The following is a 20,881-nucleotide window of genomic DNA, read 5'->3' as shown; positions in this document are numbered from 1 at the left end:
TTCAAAGACATCCATGTGGAAAGACCCAGAACCAAACTGCCCTCAGGTGGGTCTGCATAACTCCTGAACCTGTCTGCCACAGGGCTTCATTAGGGAGAAGAAAGAACGACTTCTTTCCCAGGAGGGGCTGGGGAGCTCCTTCCCAATGTGCAGACTGCTTCTAGAAGGAAGCTGCCCCCAGAGGTGTCAGAGGCAAGCTTGGGCCTGAGCAGTGACTTACAGCCAAGGCCACGAGACAGTGAGCTTATTTCCCAGCTTCGGGGGTCCGACCAGGGTGGGAGTGAGGCCGCAAACTTCAGGCAGCCCATTTCTCTCTGGCTCTCATTTTTTCCCCTCCAGGAAAGGCATCCAGAGCTCTCTTAGCCAAGTCTGGTCTTGACTCCAGGGAGCTCCAGACCCTTTCGGTGGAAGCTCTGCACGAACGTGCTGGGGCAGATTCTGCCTGTGAACATTTGCACCATCAAACCCACTGCTCCCAGCTGTGTACTGCCAGGAAATCAGAGACACTCACTACTCTGAAACGCCGACCAGCAAAAAGACCACGCCTCACCTGAGAGAGGAACGCTATGCGGGCCAGCCAGCCAGGAGCATTAACTGTCACCTGGGACCAAATGGCAATGCTCCTGTAGTCAGGAGGGGTTTATATTCCTACCTTTTCTCTTTATAAAAGCCCCCGAGTGTCCAGGACAGAGCCAGGTACTTAGGCTCTTATAAGATCACTCCCACCACGCAGGCCTCCAGGTCTCCAGAAAGGAAACTCTAGGGCCCTGTGGCTCTCCTGCTCTCAAACAGCCTAGTGCCTCTGCCCCCCTCACCTCTTCTGTGCGACCGGAAGCATTTCAGGTGCTGACACGTGGGGCATCGTGAAATCACTGCCTACGACAGTTCATCTTGCTGGGAGTTCTCCCACTGACTGTGGCTCTCGGCATAAAGCCCTAAGCATGAAGGCTGCCGCACACTCGGATATTCCCGTGATGACAACACGGGCTGGAATCGAGCAGCATCTCCCCACCTGACAAACGCCAAACAGAAGGATGGACGGCAGGCAGTCGCTCGGACTCTACCCGCGGTCTTGAGGCCATGCTGCTTTCTGCAGAGACCAGCTAATGAAACCCACATGGCGATCACCTGGCTCCTGTCTGAGAACCCTGGATGTAAAGACAGACCTGTCTCTCTCAACCCATTCCTCTGTGTTCCTCTGGGTGTTCCCTCTTCCACGCCGTCCACCCGGGGGGATACTACTGAACTCTGAGGCCATCCCCCTCCCACCGTACCTGTACCTCCTGCAACCCGCCTGACATTCCACTGCAGGGATGAGCTCAGGGGACGCTCCCTCTTTTGGACTGTAAGCTCCTCCTATTTATTTGTCTCCCTAAAGCTTTGCACGGCACCTGGCATAAAAAGGGGTCACTGTGGGCCCATGGGTCAGGGCATCCCCCCCTTGATGAGCGGGTAAAAAATTCTGACCCTCCCAGAGAACCTTCTTCTCCCTCTCCTTCCCTCGGGAAGTCACATACCTTGTGGAGCTTGTCGGCATTGTCATAGTAACCCTGAAGTTCCTGGTGAAGCACCCGGTTCTCCTCGGTTAGGATCTCCACCATCTGCTGGGCTCGCTCCACGATGGCGAAGGCATCAGGCCCAAGCTGCTGGCTGGGCGAGGCGGCCGGCGGGGGCTGCGGAGCCGCCAGGGTCACGGGCAGTGGAAGTGGCAAGGACACGGAGTGCAGCGGCCCGCTGACCGGGGGGTTCTGGGAGGACATGGGGCTGTGCTGCTGCATGGTCGACGGGAAAGGGAGCTGGCAGGGGCGGCTGCAAGGGAAGCGGAGACCAGGCATCAGACCCCAGGAAAGCAGTGGGAGGACAAAGTCCCAGCAAGAGCCGGCCTATCGCTGCCACAGGCCGCCGCGCACGTCTCCGTGTCCAGGCCCTCACCCACAGATAGGTAATGTGTTCTCCCTCTGGATCAGCACTGTTGGGGTGGCTGGGGGGGGGGGGTGCCAGGGCCCTGCTCTCACGAAGCTTACGTTCTCGGGGACGGACACAGGTGATCCATCCAACAAAACCAGGTAATGTGACAGCGAGGGACCAAGTGGCTAGTTCATTCTGAGAGGGGAAGGGGACGTGGGTGCCTGAGTTGAAGTCTGAATGACAGACAAGAAGGAGCCAGTGGCTGGGGCAAGGGGGTCAAGGAGGAGGCAGAGGAGTGTTCCAGGTAGGGGAATCGCCTAGTGTATGGGGCCTAAGTCAGGACTTAGCACAGGCAGACTTGTGGATATGAAGCATGGCCAGCAAAAGCGGAACAAGGTAAGACCAGAGAGAACGATGGGCAAGGGCCTTTGTAAGCCAAGGCCAACCCTGCCCTCGGGGTGTAGCCCTTGGCCTTGGAGGAGCTGCCCCACGGAGTGGTGTGGAGATGAGATGCACAGGGGCAGGAAGGGACGCAGGGCGCCCCACAGGGAGGCCGAGCTGTGGTCTCGGTGAGAACTGATGGGAGTCTCACGAGGCCGTAGCAGAAGGGCAATTAGGGATGGATTTGGGATACATCCGGATAGATCATGGACAGCGAGAGAGAAGGGAAGGAAAATTTAGAAATCACTCCTACATTTGGACAGGGGGTACCATCCAATGAAATGGGCAAGTCTTTAGGAAGAGACAAGTCTTTTGTTTTGATCTGCTGGGATGAGGAGGTCTGGGGATCTTAGCCACGTTATAAAGATGGTTCAAAGCCCGGGCTCTAGCTCCCCTATCTGAAACCGTGAGCTGCCATCTCGAGTTCCACTCCCCAACAACCCCCACCTCACTATTCTGTTACCTGTTCCGTAAGAATCATCATATTTTCTCCCAGCCTACGCCAAGGGCTCCTACCAACAACTCTTGTAGGTATAAGCAGCAAAGACGGTCATGGTGGCTAGTTCTCCAACCACAGCTGCCTTTCTTCTGCAGACTTGGGACTTCTTGACCTCCCTAACCTTTTAGGTCTCAGTCTGGGAACTGGAGTGCGAAGAATTATCAGCACCCCTGAATCACCCACATTCTGTATCACAGGGCAGAGTCCTCTGGAGATCCAGCTAACTGGTACTTCCAGTCTTTGATGCTTACTTGTGTCGCCTCCCGTTCCTCGTGGCTAGCTGTAGCCAAAGCTCTCAGAGGTCCCCCTGCTTTGCCCAGGAGGCCGCCTGGCCTTCTATTTTCCTTTTAAGTATACTTGCTGGAATATTCTGGGACCCTGTCGGCCTCTGTATCACTCATTTTGTAAGCATCTCTTGTAGCCAGGATTCCTCCTGGCAGCTACATGTCGCACTCTAGAAGGAAATTTGACAGGGGTCACTTTAGGCCTCCCTACATGGATATGCAGACATTCAAAGACGACCTCAGAAGCAATCCAGCAGATCCTAACAACGTGACCTCCCACAGGCCTTGCTATGGTAACGAACACCAGGTCTCTCAACCTCAGCTTGGAAGATATTTCCCAACTAGATTTCCTTATGCCTTCAATCAGAAAGCCCCTTCCATTTCCCATTCAAACAGCTAGGTTCTAAGTTCCCCGAGGCAAGTGGAGAACCGTGGAGCTCAATTCGGTTCTTGATTCCTTAGTGGGCTCCCAGATCTGTTATTGAGCAAGTGCATTCCTACAGGCTGGCTAAATCCTACAGGGTATTTTTCATGGAAAAAGGTTGCCTTGGCAAGAGGCAAAACACCACACCTTACACGGCCTCCATTCAAAGGCAGATGTCCATTCCCAGCCCCAAATATTCCCTTCACACTTTATCCAAGGCAAAGGACAAATGTAGCATGTCTCCTTGGGGCTGAGGTGGGCACAGATGACCCTGCATCCCTACTGTCTGAAGCATGGGGCCTCCCTTTGGCCCAGGCAACTATGGGTTGGGGCTTCTATCTTTTAACATTCATTAAACTCTGGGATTTGGGACTCACTTATGGTCAACGGTGGGCTTATCTTCTCATCTTTTTCCGATCTAGAACAAAAAGGAAGTGATTCCTGAATGCCAGCCTAAGTCATCCATGATGGGGACTAGTCACCAGAGTGGCAATGCAGGAAAAGGGTGTTTGCGAAGGTTAGGGGACAGAAAAGAACTACTTTTTCAAAATGGGAACTCTTCTACTAAAGAGAACACTGGCCTCATAAATAACTGAGTTACACATTGAATAAACAGCACAATGGATGATGTGCAGGTAGGACAGCAAACTTCTATTCCTTGGCTCCACTACTCTGCCAATGGGTTGGTGAGATCAAAGATCTGGACCAGGTAGATTTGGGCTTAGAGTGTTGGGACAGAACAGGACAATTTCTCATGAGATCGTACCAGAAACAACCTATCTTCAGCTTCCAAAGATAATGCTCTTGATTGGCCACATCCCAAGCAATGGGGATACAAAGAAAAGGGAAAAAGATGGGATGGGAACCAATATGCATTGCGAAACACCTGCAAGTAGAATTCTTTGCTATAATTATCTACTTGTGAGCCTGACTTCCTTCTGTGAAGTCACAGAGCTAATTTGATACCACGTGTCTTGACTTCCTGAGACTATGTACTACTTAGCTCAATGCTAAAGGACTTAAGGGGTTAATAATATGTATAAAGGCCAGCACAAAGTAAGCACTGGACAAATGTGAGCTATAATCACCATTACTATTGTCATCTGAATCCCACAGCCCCTAATGAAAAGCCTAGCACCGAGCATGGCATGCATAAGTCCAATACATTTTTTCTCTTACGGCTAACAATTATTGAGCACTTTTTGCATTCAGCATCTCATTTTAACCTTTATAATTGCCTTCTAAAATCAGTCTCATTATCAGCCCATTTAGATGAGAAAAACAAAGCACAGGACGGTAACTTACAAAATAGAACAGAGAGAACAGGAACATAAAGGAGATCCACACCCAGGCTTTTTGATTCGAGAGTCCACAGGGTTCACTATTGCCCTATCCTGGTGAGAGCAGGGAGGGAAGGCAACCACTCTTTGGTCTTTTGCTCCTGGGTTCCTGGGGCCCACTAGGAGCAACTACACCACAGTAAGGTGTCCACAATTACACCCCAACACAAAAGCGCCACCCCTTCTGTAGGCTTGAGCAGCCTCAGGGGAAGCACGGAGGCTGGAAATTTACCTCTGAGTTCTTCTTGTGGACTGTTCCTTACATTTCACATTATTGTCTTTCACAGGCAGTGTCTTGTCTCCAGCGAGCATTCAGCTAGCACTTATCGTGGGTCCCTGCTATCTGTGAGGCACCACATTCCACTTACTTAATGCTCACAAAAACCAGGGCAGGTACCCCGCGCAGGTCCTGCTCCTTTCTCAAGGACCTCAGCGAGCCTCAGAACAGTGCAGAGAGTGACCTTTTCCCAAGTGCCACCCAACTGACCAGTAACTGACCAGTTACTTAAATATGTCTGAGCAAAGCTAAGTCCACAGTGATGCATTAAAAAAACAGCATTTAAAGAGTCACATCTACGAGAAATTATGGGGGTCATGGAGGGAAGTCTTACAGACTGGCCCGTCATTGTCAATGACCTGGGCCATGCTGCACATAGCCCGACCCCAGAATTGGTACCCATTTCTTTCCTCCAAACTTACAAGCGGCCTAAATCACAATCCTGACAACCTACTACCACTGGCCTTTATCAAGTCTTTTGTTCTCCTGAATTTTTATTTAAATGTAATATTATGTAATTTTTCATACATTTGTCTTTTCTCCCAAATTTTTAGCATGCATGTTTTTTGAGGGTAGAAAATGATGACTTAAACTAGGTTGGTACCCAATACATTTGTGTCAGCTGATTTGGCCCCTAAGCCCAAGAGCAAGTTGGGAGACCACATATGCTTAATGTGCTTTCAAATAATGGCCAAACCCTCAACATTGTATTATTAAAGAAGGGACCTCTGGTGTTTAGATTGGTTCTGGATAATTGGTTCTAGGTAGAATCTCAAATCACGATGTTGCCAATATAATAACATAACTCCTTGTCACTGCCCTTCTTTTTTTTTTTTTTTACAGATTTTATTTATTTATTTATTTATTTGCAAGAGGGTGAGAGAGAGAGTGTGCATGCATGCACACATGAGCGTGGGAGGAGGGTCTGAGAGGGGCAGAGGGAGAGACAGATCCCCAGCTGAGCGTGGAGCTCAATGCGGGGCTCATCCCAGGACCCTGAGATCACGACCTGAGCCGAAATCAAGAGTCAGACACTTAACCAACTGAGACACCCAGGAGCCCCATCACTGCCCTTCTTATGTATTTGGGACCACAAAATGCAGCTCAAAATGGGAGTGACAGTGTTATTTGGATTGGGGAAACAGGGTCATTGGTGACATCTAAGCACCAGCCCATTTGTTCCTCTGTGCATACCGCAAGCCTTCACACACAAGCTCGTTCATAATCTTACGTATTTACTTGACACCTGGACATAATGTGCCACATTAGCATGTCACATCCACTATGTCACTGATTTCTCATAAACATGGGGCATTCACTGCTCTCATGCATACACTATCCTATTTTTAAAGTATGCAAACTTTAGGTTTCACAAAGCTGAGATCTCACTACAAGGCAAAAAAAAGGGGCTTTGAACTGGGCAGTCTAGAACCCACCATACTCCCACCACACAGGGGCTACCTCCTATGTTAGTACAGGAGAGCACTGTTCCTCAGTATGGGGTCTCTTTTCTCTGCCTCCGCTTCTTTCTAACCATGGACCCACGGGCTAGTTTCTAACTTCTTCACCTTTAAATGAGATGATCACACCTACCTCACGGGGTTGTTGCGAGAATTAAATGAGATAAGGCATATAAAGCATGGCATACCATGTCTATCCTGAGGGAAGTACTTAATACCTGTTACAGTCTCTGTCGTTACCACACAGTGATAATCGGTGTTAGGAGAAAGGCAAGAAGAACCACCCCTGAGTGTCCCTTCCTCTTCGAACACCATGGGATGAGAATTGCAGTCCCTAATCCTCGACCTCAGTAAGGGATCAAAGCTCACGCTAGCGCCACAGAACCTCTGGCTTCTGAAGAGGCTTCCTGGCGTACAACACAGAACAAGAGCTCGTTTCAAGATGATGTCTGGACATGTCAGGGCACTCTCTCTCGACACAGACACAGTCTTACCTCCTTTGGGACCTGTGCGGTCCCAAAGAGTAGCCATGAGCTAGCTACACGAGCTACATGTGCTACCGAACACCTAAAATGCGGCTAGTCTGAATTGAAATGTGCAGGAAGTGTAGAATATATACATCAAAATCGGAAGACTTAGTACCAAAAATGTAAAATATCTCATTAATAGTTTTTTATAGTGATTACCTGTTGAAATGATAATGGTTTTAGCTAACTAAAACATGTTTTTTTTTAATTTTTCGAAGATTTATTTATTTGAGAGAGAGCAAGAGAGAGCATGAGCTGGAGGGGAGGGGCAGAGAGAGGAGGAGGCAAGCAGACTCCCCACTGAGCAGGGAGCCTCATGCGGGACTCAATCCCAAGACCCTGGGATCATGACCTGAGCTAAAGGCAGACGGTTGACCTTTGGAGCCACCCAGGCGCCCCTAAAACATGTTTTTAAAAATATGTTTTTAACGGGTTAACTCAACTATGTTTTAAAATTAATTTCACTTGTTTTCTTTTAACTTTTAAAAAATGTGGCTACTAGAACATTTTTAAGTAGACACGTGTGGCTCATAACTATACTTCTGTTGGACACCACTGCTGTAGACCATACTGAATGTACACCAAAAGGCCTTGTTTTGGGAGATAATTCCAGAATTCAGTGACCATCAGAGTAATTCATGCAAAGAGACCAGCAGTCAGTTCCCTCTCTGCTCTCCCCACACCCCCAAGCATCAAGGGTGATCAGCAAGTTACGTTCAATATATGAAACTATATGTTCATCTGCAATTAGGCCATCATGCTAACATTTAATAAATTTGGCTCGTGTGATTAACAATCAACAATTAAAAATTTTTCAAACCGTGGCAGGAAAATAAACATCAATGGATAAATAGATGGAGGATGTGATCAAAGAATTCAAAAGAGAAAATGCAGGCAGCTAAATACATTGTCCAAAGCAAACTTATTAATAGAGACATAAAATCAAAACAACTTTTTCCAGTTTATTGACATTAACAATTCAGTTCAACAAGTTTTCGTTTAGTCCCTAAGAAAGGATTTTTTAAAAAAATCATACCTATACATATTAGGATTTCACCTAGTATGTGTGAAACACAACGCACAGAAAAATGACTAGAAGGAAATACGACAATAGGTTGGAGTGGCTAATGCTAGGTGATGGGACTATGGATTTTTCTTCCTTGTCCTTTTTTTCTTTATAAAATTTCTACAATGAACACATCTGGCTACTTTTTAAAAAATTCATTACCTAAGATTACTTAGATACATGTACACTGTAGAAAAATTAGAAACTAAAGATAAGCCCAAAAATCCTCATCGTTATTTTGATAATCAGAGAAAGTAAACGAAATGAGATAAAAGAATTTAAAAACAAGATGAAATAATAAAGGGCTTCTTGGTCCGTGGTGAAGAGGTTCAAGTGTTAAGACCTGTCCTTCAGCAAAAATACCTCCTATTTACACAGAGTTTTCCCACTTAGAATATTCTCTTCTGATTTTCTGATCCTCAAAACAACACAGTGAACAGAGTACTTAACTCTGGCTATCTCTGGATAGTGGGAACTACAGATAATTTCTCCTTTCCTTCTTTTTCTTTGTTGGGGGGGAGAAAATGGGTGTTAGGAAAAATGAGCTGTAACAATTTGCAGATAGGGAAACTGAGGCTCAGAGAACCTACACAACTCACTATAAAATGGAAGAGCCAGAACTCAAAACCCCTCAAATCTTCACCCGAACCCAGATCCTCCCCCCCGGATCCCGTTGGGTGTGCAGACACCGGTAAGACTTGTAAATGCCCAAAGTAAGACTCAAGTCTTACGTAAACTAAGATCAGATTTATTTCTATGCAGGACGGATAGAGGCAATCCTCTTGTTTGAAAAAGTCATTGGTTTCATGCATTATACCTGGAACTGTGGTAGGTTTCCTAAGAAAGTAACCTGAACTTGACCCTAGCCTTTGAAATTCCCATACTGCAGAGCTGTTTCTCAGAATAAACAGCATGTAGTTACTTGGCTCATCCAGCCATAATCCAGCTTAAAAGCTGTAGAAACTCCGGAGTTCTAATGCTGGTATTCAAAACACATGTTTAGCTGGTGGAATTTAAATAAGGCTCCATAGCCTTATTTTTGTTAAGAGCAACACATAGTTTTTAATCCAACAAGCTTGGATCTGGCTTATCTTTTGTCCTACATAGCAATTCATATTCATAACTGTATAAACTGCAAGTTACCACTCTGGAAACATACTCTGAAAATTCTCTCCCCTCCTCCAGACATTTCCAATCCGAAGTAAGATGGGACCACCAAACATTCTTTCTCCTAATACAGCACATTCCAAACCCCAAGCCCACCAAGTAAGCCCTGCTCTTGGGCACCTATCTCTGTGCTTGTTCATGGTTTAAACTGCACTCTGGTTGCACAGTTGGATCAACATGAGTTTCTTGGGGAGAGGTGTTCTCTCTCTTTAATTTGTCACAGCACTCCTTGGCTGTGTCCCCTTCTGCTCCCTCCCTCCTCACTGTACCCTCATTTGGCATGTTCCCAGAGGATGTCATCTATCCTAAATAAAACCAACCCTGGAGGTTTCTCTGGGGAAAAATGCACAGTGCATTTCTGAAGGAAAATATGAGTGATTTAGGACATTAGTCACACCACACATTCCCTCTCTGAATGCAGGAAACTGTTAGCCCCTGCCCTGTTGGGAAGAAGAGTGGCGGAGATGGCTGCTCCCCGGAGGTGGGGCGGGGGGAATCGAGCAAGCTTCTCCGTGCAAGGAAGTCCACAGCACCTCGTGCTTGACATCATCTTGTAAGATGCTTTTATCAGCCCCGGACAAAGGGCTGGGTCAAACATCATCATCTCGTGCCTTTATAAGGTATCCATTTACATACTAAAAATCCAATTAGTACATTCATAGATGGATAAAATGTTAATAAACGGTTACCACTCTTTGCTCCTGGAAAGCTGGTAAATCTAACTCCCTACGCTTACGTCTAAGCCTGAGTGCTTACCATGAACATCATGGATCCCCCTACCATCCAGCAGGGACTGTGACAGCACCCCCCCTGGGAAGTGCTGTGACGACTGAGGAAGGTCATCCGCACAGAGAGCCTGGCACAGGCAGGCAACGAAGCTTTAGTCCCAGTGCTGCCTCACCACCCCTACTCCACTGCCACCTGCTAAGGGTACGGATGGAGTTCTAGAAGCTGGAAGATCAGGGCAGGCGTTAGAGAACACAAGTTTAAGTTTGTTCTCAATCCATTGTAATATATAGATCACACAAACAGAAGACACAAACAGCTCATTTGCAAGGTCAAATCTAACCATTAAATTAACCCCCGCAAATAACCTAGCTAATAATTGCAAAGTAAAATAAAGAATTAACACTACCTGCCCATTAAATTAGCAAAGGTTTTGTAATTACAATGACTAATGTTGGTCAAAGGGCAGGGACACATGCACTGTAATATTTTTTACCAAGTTATCTGGTATCACGAGTCATTAAATGTTTGTTACAATGGACCCATTAATTTCAACTCTAAATAATGATTCCTAAAGAAGTGAAGCAAAAGTCCAGAGACCCCTCCAGAGAACAGAGCCCCCGACTTCTGCTGGGGCGAGAACAGACATGGCAGCCGTTCACGAGCTGAGGCAAGAAGGGGACCTGGGACTCCAAGCACCCTTTAAATAGACATTCAGTTGGTCCTTCTGTTTTTATCTCCACCTTCACACCAATTTTCAGAAATATTACCAAGTCTTAAATGTTTGGGGTCTTCTCCAGGACAACCAGGCTGCCTCTCAGGCCCTCCCATCATGCGTTCAGAAAGCCAGCCTCCCAGAGCCAGGGTCAGGGCTAAGACCAGGGTCAGAGTTAGGGTTAGGGTCGGAGGCAGGTTAGGGGCCAGAGGTCAGGGGTCTGGGCATGGAAAATTTGATATGCATGATGATATTCACTACATTATTTGTATACAAGATAATGTAAATTATATACTTTATAAAATATTACGCAGCAATAGAAAGGATGGTGAGGAAAACAAGTGCAAACTGTCGAAAGAAAACAAGCTAAGATACTATACCAAATATAATCTATGATGATAACATGGGAAAAAAAATCAACGTGTAGAGGAAAATGTTAAAGTAGTTGTATTAAGAAAGAAGGCTATTTTAAGTAATTTTTTGGCATCTTCGGTTTCCACTTTTGGAAATATGGGCCGATTTCTTTGCAAAGCAAACATGCACTTGACTAATGTCTTCCCAGTTGCTCTGATAGCAATCAGCTCAGCCTCGGGCATTCACTTCCACTCATGGTACAGCCCCGTAAGCCAAGTCACTGCTTCTATAATGCTCCTTCCACAAAGTGCATCAGAATTAACATCCAAATACTGGCTTTTTTTTTTTTTCTTTTTTTTTTAAGCACAATTCTACATAGAACAACCTGTCCAATTCTCACCTTGTCCTCCTTTACATCCATTACCACTTTCAGGTTGAAGAAAAAGGAAGACGGAGCAGGAATAAAACCAGAGCCTTTCTCAATGGCCAGCTCCCGTTCCCTGGAGGTCCCCACCAGCCACTTCAGCAGGGCCTTAGTCTCCACATCTCTGCCAGCCTCACTAGCTCACCCACGACAAGGGCCAAGCTGGTCAAGTCAACGAGGCTGTGACTGATAGCCTCTCCCTGGGTTTCCCACCAAAGGAGACTAAAGTGCTTTACAATAAACTCACCACACATCTCCATCTTTAGCAGCTCAGGGCGGGTGAATTTATAAGCTATGGTGAGTCAGTAATGAAGGCAAGAACTCTGAGTTCTTCCTCCTTCTGTCATTTGCTTGTCTTTTGGACCTCTCCATCGGTAGGCAAAAAGCAGTGAAGTCTGAGCAATGTAAAGGGCCAGGAGACTGGACTCCATGATCTCACTCAGTGGCCTTTCCTTCGTGGCCAGGAGTCTGTGATGTACGGACCCCACAGCCTGCAGCTTCCGAAACCATCGCCATGAATGACAAATAGATAACCCTTTAGGCACAGGGGAACGTATCCATGAAATTAAAAGGAGCCCTGCTCATCTCCTGGGTCAAAGGAAACTTGAACATCACACACTGTGAGTTTCAGATCCGACCCATGGAGTTCAGACCACGCTGGATGTGTCCGCAGCAGGGCTGATGCGGATACAACTTTGTTGACTCTGCCAGCCCAGGGCTGCGCCGTTGAAACCATGCTGGCTAGCCATGGCCCGGCTCACAAAGGGGCCTTTTAGCTCTGGGGCCAAGCCTCAATGGCCTGCCTGTTACGTCTCCTGGGCCATGCTGATGTTCCATGTGAATCTGGCTGCCAAGCCCGGCAATTAGCTTGGATCCCTCATACATTTCTTCTTTTTGACGTCAAAACTTTGAGACAAATGACACTTTCCACAAATAACTGGGTAGCTCTCCTATTGGTGCTTCCTTTCCCCCCTCACCCTGTCTCCCACCTCATATCACACCTACTGCCAGATGACAAAAAGCAAAATGATCCACGTTACGCAATGCTGTAAAGCCAAAGAGAACAAGTAGACTTCCTTCGGGGATGTCCCCACTTTCTATCAATCTCTAGAGGCTCAGTCAAATGTTCAGGAAAAAATGTGAAAAAATATGATCCTGTGATAAACATCGTAGATGACTTTAAACAAAGTCTCTTGAATCAATGTGGCAGATGCCAGAGATATGAAGACTTTTCCCCTCCTTCTTCCAAACCCGATAGTTTTAAAGTTTAAATGTCTCCTGTGGCTTAAGGAACTATAAAGGGTAAGAAACAAGAGCCCTATAGGCCCCACCTTGGACTCCTCAGTGGGGTCAGACTATGGCGCCTTTAGGAAGAATGAGGTCTGCAGCCTGTCAGAGGTCTCAAAGGTGCTGTCCTGCTTCCAAGCTGGCATTCCCAGTCTGATATGCGGGGAAATGTGTCAGCAGCTGCGAAGTAAAGGGCAGGTCAGCCAGCTCTCTCCCTCTGCCAAGGCCCAATCACTGCCTTTTCAGAAGATGTACAGCCAAGGTATGCCCTGCACACAGTTGCTGGGGTCACCCAGGGAAAACTCAACTCATCTGATTTAGAAACAGACAAATAAGGCCCTTTGTGAGAATGAAGACACAGCCAATAATAGGCAGTGGTCACCTGCCTTCTCTTCTCCTGCTCCACGCTCTCCCCAAGAAGCTCAGCAACATCGAGATGCTGGTAACTCCCAGATTTGTACCTTCAGACCCAATTTCTCTCTTGAGAGCTTGATTTCCAACTGCCCTATTATTTCTCACCTTCTGTGTCTAATCGGCCATCAAAGCCTGCCAATGTTACTTCTCTGCCTCTCACAGCGCATAATGTTCCCCTACACGTCCATCCTCCAACTTAGGCCGTGCTCACCAATTCTTAGCTGGACTACTGAAATTGCCCCTGAAGGTCCTCATGGCCTCTGGTCCCGTTCCTCTGTTCCATCCTTCACTGCCACCAAAGTCAGCCTAATAAACACCAACAGAGTCTCTCCGTGAAAATACTGGCTCTCCCAATTGCTTATGGCTAAATTCCAAACTCCACAGTAGGACTCCCAAAGACCTTCACCAGCCGGTCACAGCTCCCTGTCCGCTGGCCACTCCCTCCTAACCCACCTGTGGTACCTCGGCGCGTTCCAGACCAAACCAGTGGCATTCCCCCTTGCATAGTGCATCCCGCTACCCCATCTCTTCGCACGCTTTCCCCCACTACTGGTCCTTCGAGACCCAACTTGGCTATCACCTCCCCTGCGGGGCTCTCTCCAGTGCCTCCGGTTGTGAGTTATAGGATCTCTCTGGTTCTGAGCACTCTGCATACTGTCTTCAAACAGCCCACTACAGAGCAGTGATGGGCTCAGGTGCTGGTCCCCCCAGGACAGTGCCTTAAGGTCCTTGAGGGGGCGGGGAGCCCTTCTTTATCTCTGAACCTGGTACAAGGCCACACAAAGGAGACACTCGGGAAGTGTTGCTGAATCCAGCCATCATTGGAAGAGGGATTAGAATAAGGGCAGTGGAGGGAAGAGATGTGGACGGTAACGTAGCTCCAGGACACTGGAACGTAGCTCCAACAGCCTCAGAGTAGCAGATTATGGAAATGTAGGAGTCTCTCCAGGCTTTAGTGTCTCATCTGCTCAATACAGAGGTGAGACTCTAAGATTTCTATGGCCCCTTTAACTCCTCTGTTCTAGCATTCAGACTACATTTTCCTTTCAAATCTACAATGAAGAAAAGCTCCATAAAAACCCCACGGTAATAATATGCTCCAGGAGTCTGGACGCTCTCCACAGAGCCAGCCAGGAAAATTACTGTTTTGCCTGGCCACTAGGCAGAGCTCCCAAGGACAGCCAACAGCTGAGGCTCCTCCCCTAAATTCATAAAGCCCCAATTGCCTTCTGTTACATTTGGAGAAAATCCTCCATTGATCTCTGTTCTGTTTCACTCTACGTATTCTGGCCCAAAAGTGGCTTATTAAGTATCATGCGCAACAACAACAAAAAAACCTGGTGGCTAAAACCCAACACGCCTTGAAAATAACAAGTGCTGAGAACATGATCACTGAATTTCAAAAAGCCAGGTTAAACCCATGGCTTGATAGCTAATCACCTCGTTACCCCGTACTCTGGGGGCGGCTGGTACCGTAGGACAGCCACTTCCGTTCTCGCAGGCTGAGGAGCAGGATAAGGCTTGACCATCTCATGGAGCATCCCTGGGTGCTGGTCACTGTAGAAAAGTCCATGCTCCTGGGTCTTGCTGACGGGGGACATCATCTGCTTGGTCTTGTAGGGGTACTCAGGTGGAGGACCCCGGGGGTCCAGCACTTTACCTGCAGGCTGGGCTGGGGAGGGTCCCCCTCCTGCCTTGAACCCCTTTCCATTCCCTGAGCCAGGGAGGTGCTGCTTAGCACCATTCCTCTCCAACGACAGCTGCATGATCCTCTCACTGAGAGAGCGGACGTGGCCCTGCTTGAGTTCTTTCAGCGCCTCGTCCTTATGCGCCTGTCCACTGTTGGCACGGTTCACCGTGGGCCTCCCCTCAGTCCGGGCCTTTTGACTGCTGCCCCCCGCCATGTAGTAACCATGGCCGGCAGCCCCCTGCTGCTGCTGCTGGCCCCGAAAGAACTGGGACTGCGCCTTGGCCTCCTCGTAAGTGGGCAGCTCCTCGTTGTTCTGCTGAGGCTGCGTGGACCGCACCTGTTTCTCCATCACCGTATTGTCCACCTGGTGTTCTTGACCCTGCGGTTCCTGGCGTGCCGACTGGTAGACCATTGGTGGGTCTTCTTGAGCGAGGTTTTCCGTGGAAGAAAAGCTGTTGGTGGGGTGGGCGGGTCCTGCGCTCCCTGTGGCCTGGTGCTGAATGGCCAGCAAGTTCATGTTCTCGGTCGGGGTGCCATACCGCAGTTGTTCCTGGATCAGCCGCTGTAACACTGTCCCAGCTGCCGCATCCTCGGAACCTCTCATTTCCACCTCTGAGGTCCTCAGGAGGCTCGGGGGCTGGAAGTGACACAGGGAGTCCTCAACTGGAAGGCAAACAGAGGGAAAAGGGTATCAGGAGGCGCCACAGGCATACAGGTCTGTATCTACATGCTGAGTAATTAACATGGTAGCTACAGTAGCCTTTATTCTTTTTATTTTTCTTTCTTACAGATTATGTATTTATTTATTTATTTGAGAGAGAGAGAGAGAGCGCATGCACACGAGGGCAGGGGAAGAGCAGGGGGAGAGGGAGAAGCAGGCTCCCCGCTGAGCAGGGAGCCCGATGCGGGGCTCAACCCCAGGACCCTGAGATCATGACCTGAGCTGAAGGCAGAAGCTTAACTGACAGAGCCACCCAGACGCCCACTACATAGCCTTTAAAGACAACATTTCAAATACACCACTGCCTCTGTTTACCCTGTGGTTTCTCAGGGAAGTGTTTCTCCCAATCACAGCGTGTCTACTACTCTCCATTCCCTCACCTCCTGCTTCCTCCTGGACCTTGCTCTGTCCTTCACGCCCTCCCTTTCCTTCAAACTCCCTGCTGGCTCCTTCCCTTCCTCATATAAACATGCCAAGTCTTTCCCATCTTAAAAAAAAAAAAAAATGGAAGCAAAAAAACCAAGATCAAACAAAAAGGAATCGCCTTTTCTTGGCCCTACCCGTGTACCTCTAACTGCCACTGTGTATCTGTCCTCCCCTTCTCTTCTGATTGTCCCTCAGTAAGCAGTCTACACTCCCTGTCTCCACTTTCCAAACGCCCCATTCACCGCTCTCCCTAAGCTCTGATTAGCAAACAAGCCCAATGAGAATATTCCATCTCCCGTATTACACACCTCACCTCTCTGAAGCATTTGGCATGGTGATCATCTACTTCCTGAAATGCTCTCCTGATTCAGCACCCAGGTCTCCCACCCCAACCCCTGCCCTGGTTCCGGCTCCTGCCTCTCTGTGCACATCTCTGGCTCCCTTTTCTCCACCTGCCCCTTAAATTCTGGTGTTTCCCACAGCTCTGGAAGCTCTCCCACCCTCACTCAACAGAATCTCCTGGGGCATCACATTGGCCACCTGTCTTCAACTACGGACTCATGACCCACATCTACCACCACCAGCAGATGGCCCATTGGTTCTCCACACTCAACATGTCTTCCTCATCCCCAACTTACCCACCCACCAAACCCCATATCCCTGCCTTATCTACGCCTTGCCAAGCCAGAAACCTGGGAGTTTTCCAAAGTTCCTTCTGTTCCCTTACCCCCAACATCTAGTATCAGCCTGCCAAGTTTACCTCCCAAACACCTCTCCTAACCCTCTTCATTCCCTCCCAATCTCCAAGTTTATTATTGATAACCACAATATAACTGCAAGAACCATTTTAAGAGTGCATATGATGTATCAGGTATTGTGCTAAATTCTCTCCATATGTTATTTCGTTTATCCCGCATATAATCGTATGAGGCACATGCAATCATGAGACAGATATTAATTTCCCCTATCTCACAGATGAGGAGAGAGGTTCAGAGAAGGCAAATGACAGAGGTTACAGAGATAGGAAGAGCCAGAGTCAGGATCTGACTCATTCTACAAAAAAAAAATCTGTGTTTATTCCACAACACTGCAAAGCCCTTGGTGTCTTATACCCAGACAATTCCAGCAGCCTCCTTATCTATTTTTCTGACACTAGTCTCGTTCCCAACTCCAAACCCACCCCGTAGACCTCAACCTATCTTCCACATTACCCTGAAAGATTGTTCAAATAGGAAAACCTAACTATATCACTCCTCTGCACAAAATTCCTCAATAGTTAATTACAAGATGAAACTGACATTCTACCCTAGGATGCAGCAGGTACTGCATTACCTGATCCAGCAACATTTCAGGCCACCACCACCATCTCCCCTCCCCGGCCACCCCTCGGCGTGTAAGTCCAGCAGCACCTAAGACCACATAGCTCCCAGACAGGCCAGTTCTCTTCCGTCTCTAGGGCCTTTGCTCACGTTCTCTCATCTCTGCTGAGAGAGATGCATCTCACCACATCTTCTTGGGAGATTCCTAGACATGTGTCAAGTGAGAACTCCGCAGCTACTTCTGAGTACAACCTGTCCCACTGCAGCCCAGCAGGCTTGAGCTCTCCTCCTGAGCCCCCGCTCCATTTGTACAGGTCACCATTAGGGCTATTACCAAAGTAGATAGCAGCGATTTATTTACACAAGACTCTTAACTTCTTAAAGGCAAGGATCACGCCAACTCACCTGGGTCTCTCTAGTGCACAGCTCAGTGTCTGCATGTAATGGGGGATCAAACATTTAACCAAAGAATTCCTACATGAGTGCCATGAAATATAAAATTTATTCATTCCACAACAATACTAGTAAACAGTGTGTTGAGGAAATTATAGAGCATTAGGATAGTAAAAATTCTAGCACTTACTATGGGTGTGACCTCGAGCAAATCACTTACTCTCTCTGAGCTCCATCTCCTCAGGGGTAGAGTGAGGGAACGGAAACAGATCATAGCCAAGCAGCCTCACTTCTACAATTCCAGGCAACGATGACTCTGTGTTTCTATATATACATAGAATACCTCGTCTCCCCGCAAACCAGCTTTCTTTCCCAAGGTTGCCTTTTTGTTTGTCTGTGTTTTCTATAATTGGCATCCTAATCATGTGAGCCATCCAGATAGAAATTTCAGACATACTTTTGGCCCTTTGTCTCTTTTTCTCCCCATGTTTGATCAACTGCCAAGCTAGTTTTTCTCAGTCCAGTGAAATGAGAAAAAACAAAGGTGGTAGGATATGCTTGCAAGATATATATGTATATTGCCCATATACACGTGTATATACACAGACACTTGTCATTAGGTTTATGCCTATCTTTTTTTTTGGCAATGGCTGTGAAGGGTCACATCCCTCTTACTCTTTTTGGTATTAAAATATGAGAAAAGGTGACACTAGATGACATTTTTAGTGTCTTTGCGATAGCAAAAGACTGCAACCCTAACTTCCAGGCCCTCAGCCGCTTCCCAGGTTCTGGCTCTCCCTACCACTTGCTCAGAGGTCCCAAATAGCCTCCTAACATCTCTTGCCTCTGGCCTCTTCTTTCAATCCACACTGCATCTATGATCTGTCCTCTTCTACTAGAATTCAAGAACCAGATGGCAGAGTTTTATCTGCTGTCTTCACTTGCTATCTCCAGTGCCTAAAACACAACCCTGATACCTAGAAGGCATTCAGAAAGTAATTGTCCAGCAAATTCAAGCACTTTACAGATTGGGTCCTGAAGCTCAACTCTGATCATACCACTCTGCCTCTTCCTCCCCCCCCAGCCCCACCCCCCAAATCACACCTCCAAGACCTGAGGCAAGTTATTTGGCTTCTCTGAACCTCTCTCCTCTGTAAAATTGGCAGACTTCATATCTGCTCCGTAAGACTGCATGTGCAGTAAATTCGAACTTATTCCCTACTTTCCGAGAATGTATGGTGTAACTAAGATATAAACCCAAAACTCAACAATAAAAAATTTCAAACACGAAAAACAGGTTATTGGAAGTCCACGTAAGATGAATTGCCAAAGAACTGTAATAAGCGATGAAGAACCCAAGGAAAGAGAGATCAGTGTGGGCTGAAGTGGGCCACACCCTCACTGTGCAAATCTTCCCCGCCAACCGGTTACATCCGGGCATTCAGACAGGTGCTGGGGGTAGAAGGTAAAGAGAACACAGTCCCTACCCTCAGAATAACTGCTCTGAAAGGCTTGTGGCACAAGCAAATTCAAATTATTGTGAACAACTTAAGTAAAAATTCAAATAAAAAGACAAATATATTTCCAAAAGATCATCATTTTGGGGGGAAGGAATGGGGTCTCATTAAGCATGAAAACTACTGAATTCCCTTTTCATAAGCACGTTTGCCAAGAACCAGGAGATCCTTCTGGTTCTTTTTTTTTTTTTTTTAAGATTTTATTTATTTATTTGACAGAGAGCAGGAGAGAAAGTGAGAGAAAGCACAAGCAGGGGGAGCAAGCAGAGGGAGAGGGAGAAGCAGACTCCCCATTGAACAGGGAGCCCGATGCGGGGCTCGATCCCAGGACCCCGGGATCATGACCCGAGCCAAAGGCAGATGCCCAACCGACTGAGCCACCCAGGCGCCCCTCCTTCAGTGGTTTTAAAGATTCCCTTCCATTTTTACCAATCTCAAAAGCCCGCAAAAATAGGCAAGAAGTTTTCACAAAGGAGGCAGCTCCCTGCCTACTATAGTTTTGAATTTCTTCCGCACTTCTCAATTATTTGCAAAAAGAGATAAAAGTGAAAGCAGAGAAGGAGAAAAAGTTCCGGGAAAGAGTACAAAAAAGTATTTAGGACTTAGAGAAAAATTAGGAATAAATGGTACACTCTCAAGTTCCTACATAAGAACTCTGTCTGTTGAGAGAGTCGCATATTATTGTAAAATAGTCTATTGACACCATAGCCCAAACATTAAAAATAAGGCACCTACCAAGAAAGAGACAATCAACAATACAACTGGCTGATTTTTAAAACAAGGCTAGAGAAAAAATTACGCAAAAAGGCTAAAAATCAGAAACATACGATCATCTTGTTTTTCCAACCCACATGCCAGTAAAAGGACTTACCAACTTTTTCCCTGATGCCACTACCGTTTGCCTCCACCGTCAAAGCAGATGGTTCACGCCTCCCAGAATAGAGCTGGAAGTCTGGGAAAAAGTAGTTGGGGTCTTCTAGAATCGGGGCAGGACTACCAGGGCTGTAACCAATAGGAGGGGGACCTGGGGAAGAAGCAAAGTGCCTATTAGTGTCCACGAAGTCCTTCCCTCGCTCCTTCTTGTGTGACTCATGAGAGCCCACGAGGCATTCTCCCACATTCAACTCAGAGCTGTCTTTTTGATTCATAAAATTCCAAAGTTACCATTCATAATTATCACAAGTCCAGCCACCCACCAAAATGGCCCATGAGGTCAAAATAACAACCTTTAAGACATACTGAGTGAAGTCATGATGCTTTCACACCAGCCAGTTCCCCGGGGTGCCCCGCAGCAGAAATCAAGCCCCCTGCGGAACTGGACAAGTCCCCGAGTTCGGGATGGTCAAGGTGGGGGACGGAAAGGACAGGGGTGGGGAGGCCAGGAAAGGATACTAAAACGGGAAGAGCAGCTGGGTCACCGAAGACATAAAAGACACAGAGAGGGGTTGGCCGTGTTGCCATACCACGCGGGAGCAGAGGCCCGTCCCGGCCCTGGACAGAGC

The 20,881-nt window shown here is 47.4% G+C and overlaps 1 protein-coding gene across 1 annotated transcript in view; it reads right to left on the bottom strand.

Moving 5' to 3' along the window:
- AMOTL1 (angiomotin like 1) overlaps positions 1–20,881 on the bottom strand; it is a 91,060-nt gene that overhangs the window by 44,191 nt on the left and 25,988 nt on the right. Inside the window, exons 2-4 of the mRNA XM_021679114.1 lie at positions 20,251–20,403; positions 14,754–15,666; positions 1,518–1,809 (exon numbers count right to left, since the gene is read on the bottom strand). Of these exons, the coding sequence (XP_021534789.1) occupies positions 1,518–1,809; positions 14,754–15,666; positions 20,251–20,403 (1,358 nt within the window). The remainder of the gene's footprint in view (positions 1–1,517; positions 1,810–14,753; positions 15,667–20,250; positions 20,404–20,881) is intronic.

Source organism: Neomonachus schauinslandi, chromosome 11 (genome assembly GCF_002201575.2).
Source record: "Neomonachus schauinslandi chromosome 11, ASM220157v2, whole genome shotgun sequence".
NCBI lineage: Eukaryota > Metazoa > Chordata > Mammalia > Carnivora > Phocidae > Neomonachus > Neomonachus schauinslandi.
This window is presented reverse-complemented; position numbering and strand designations above follow the sequence as displayed.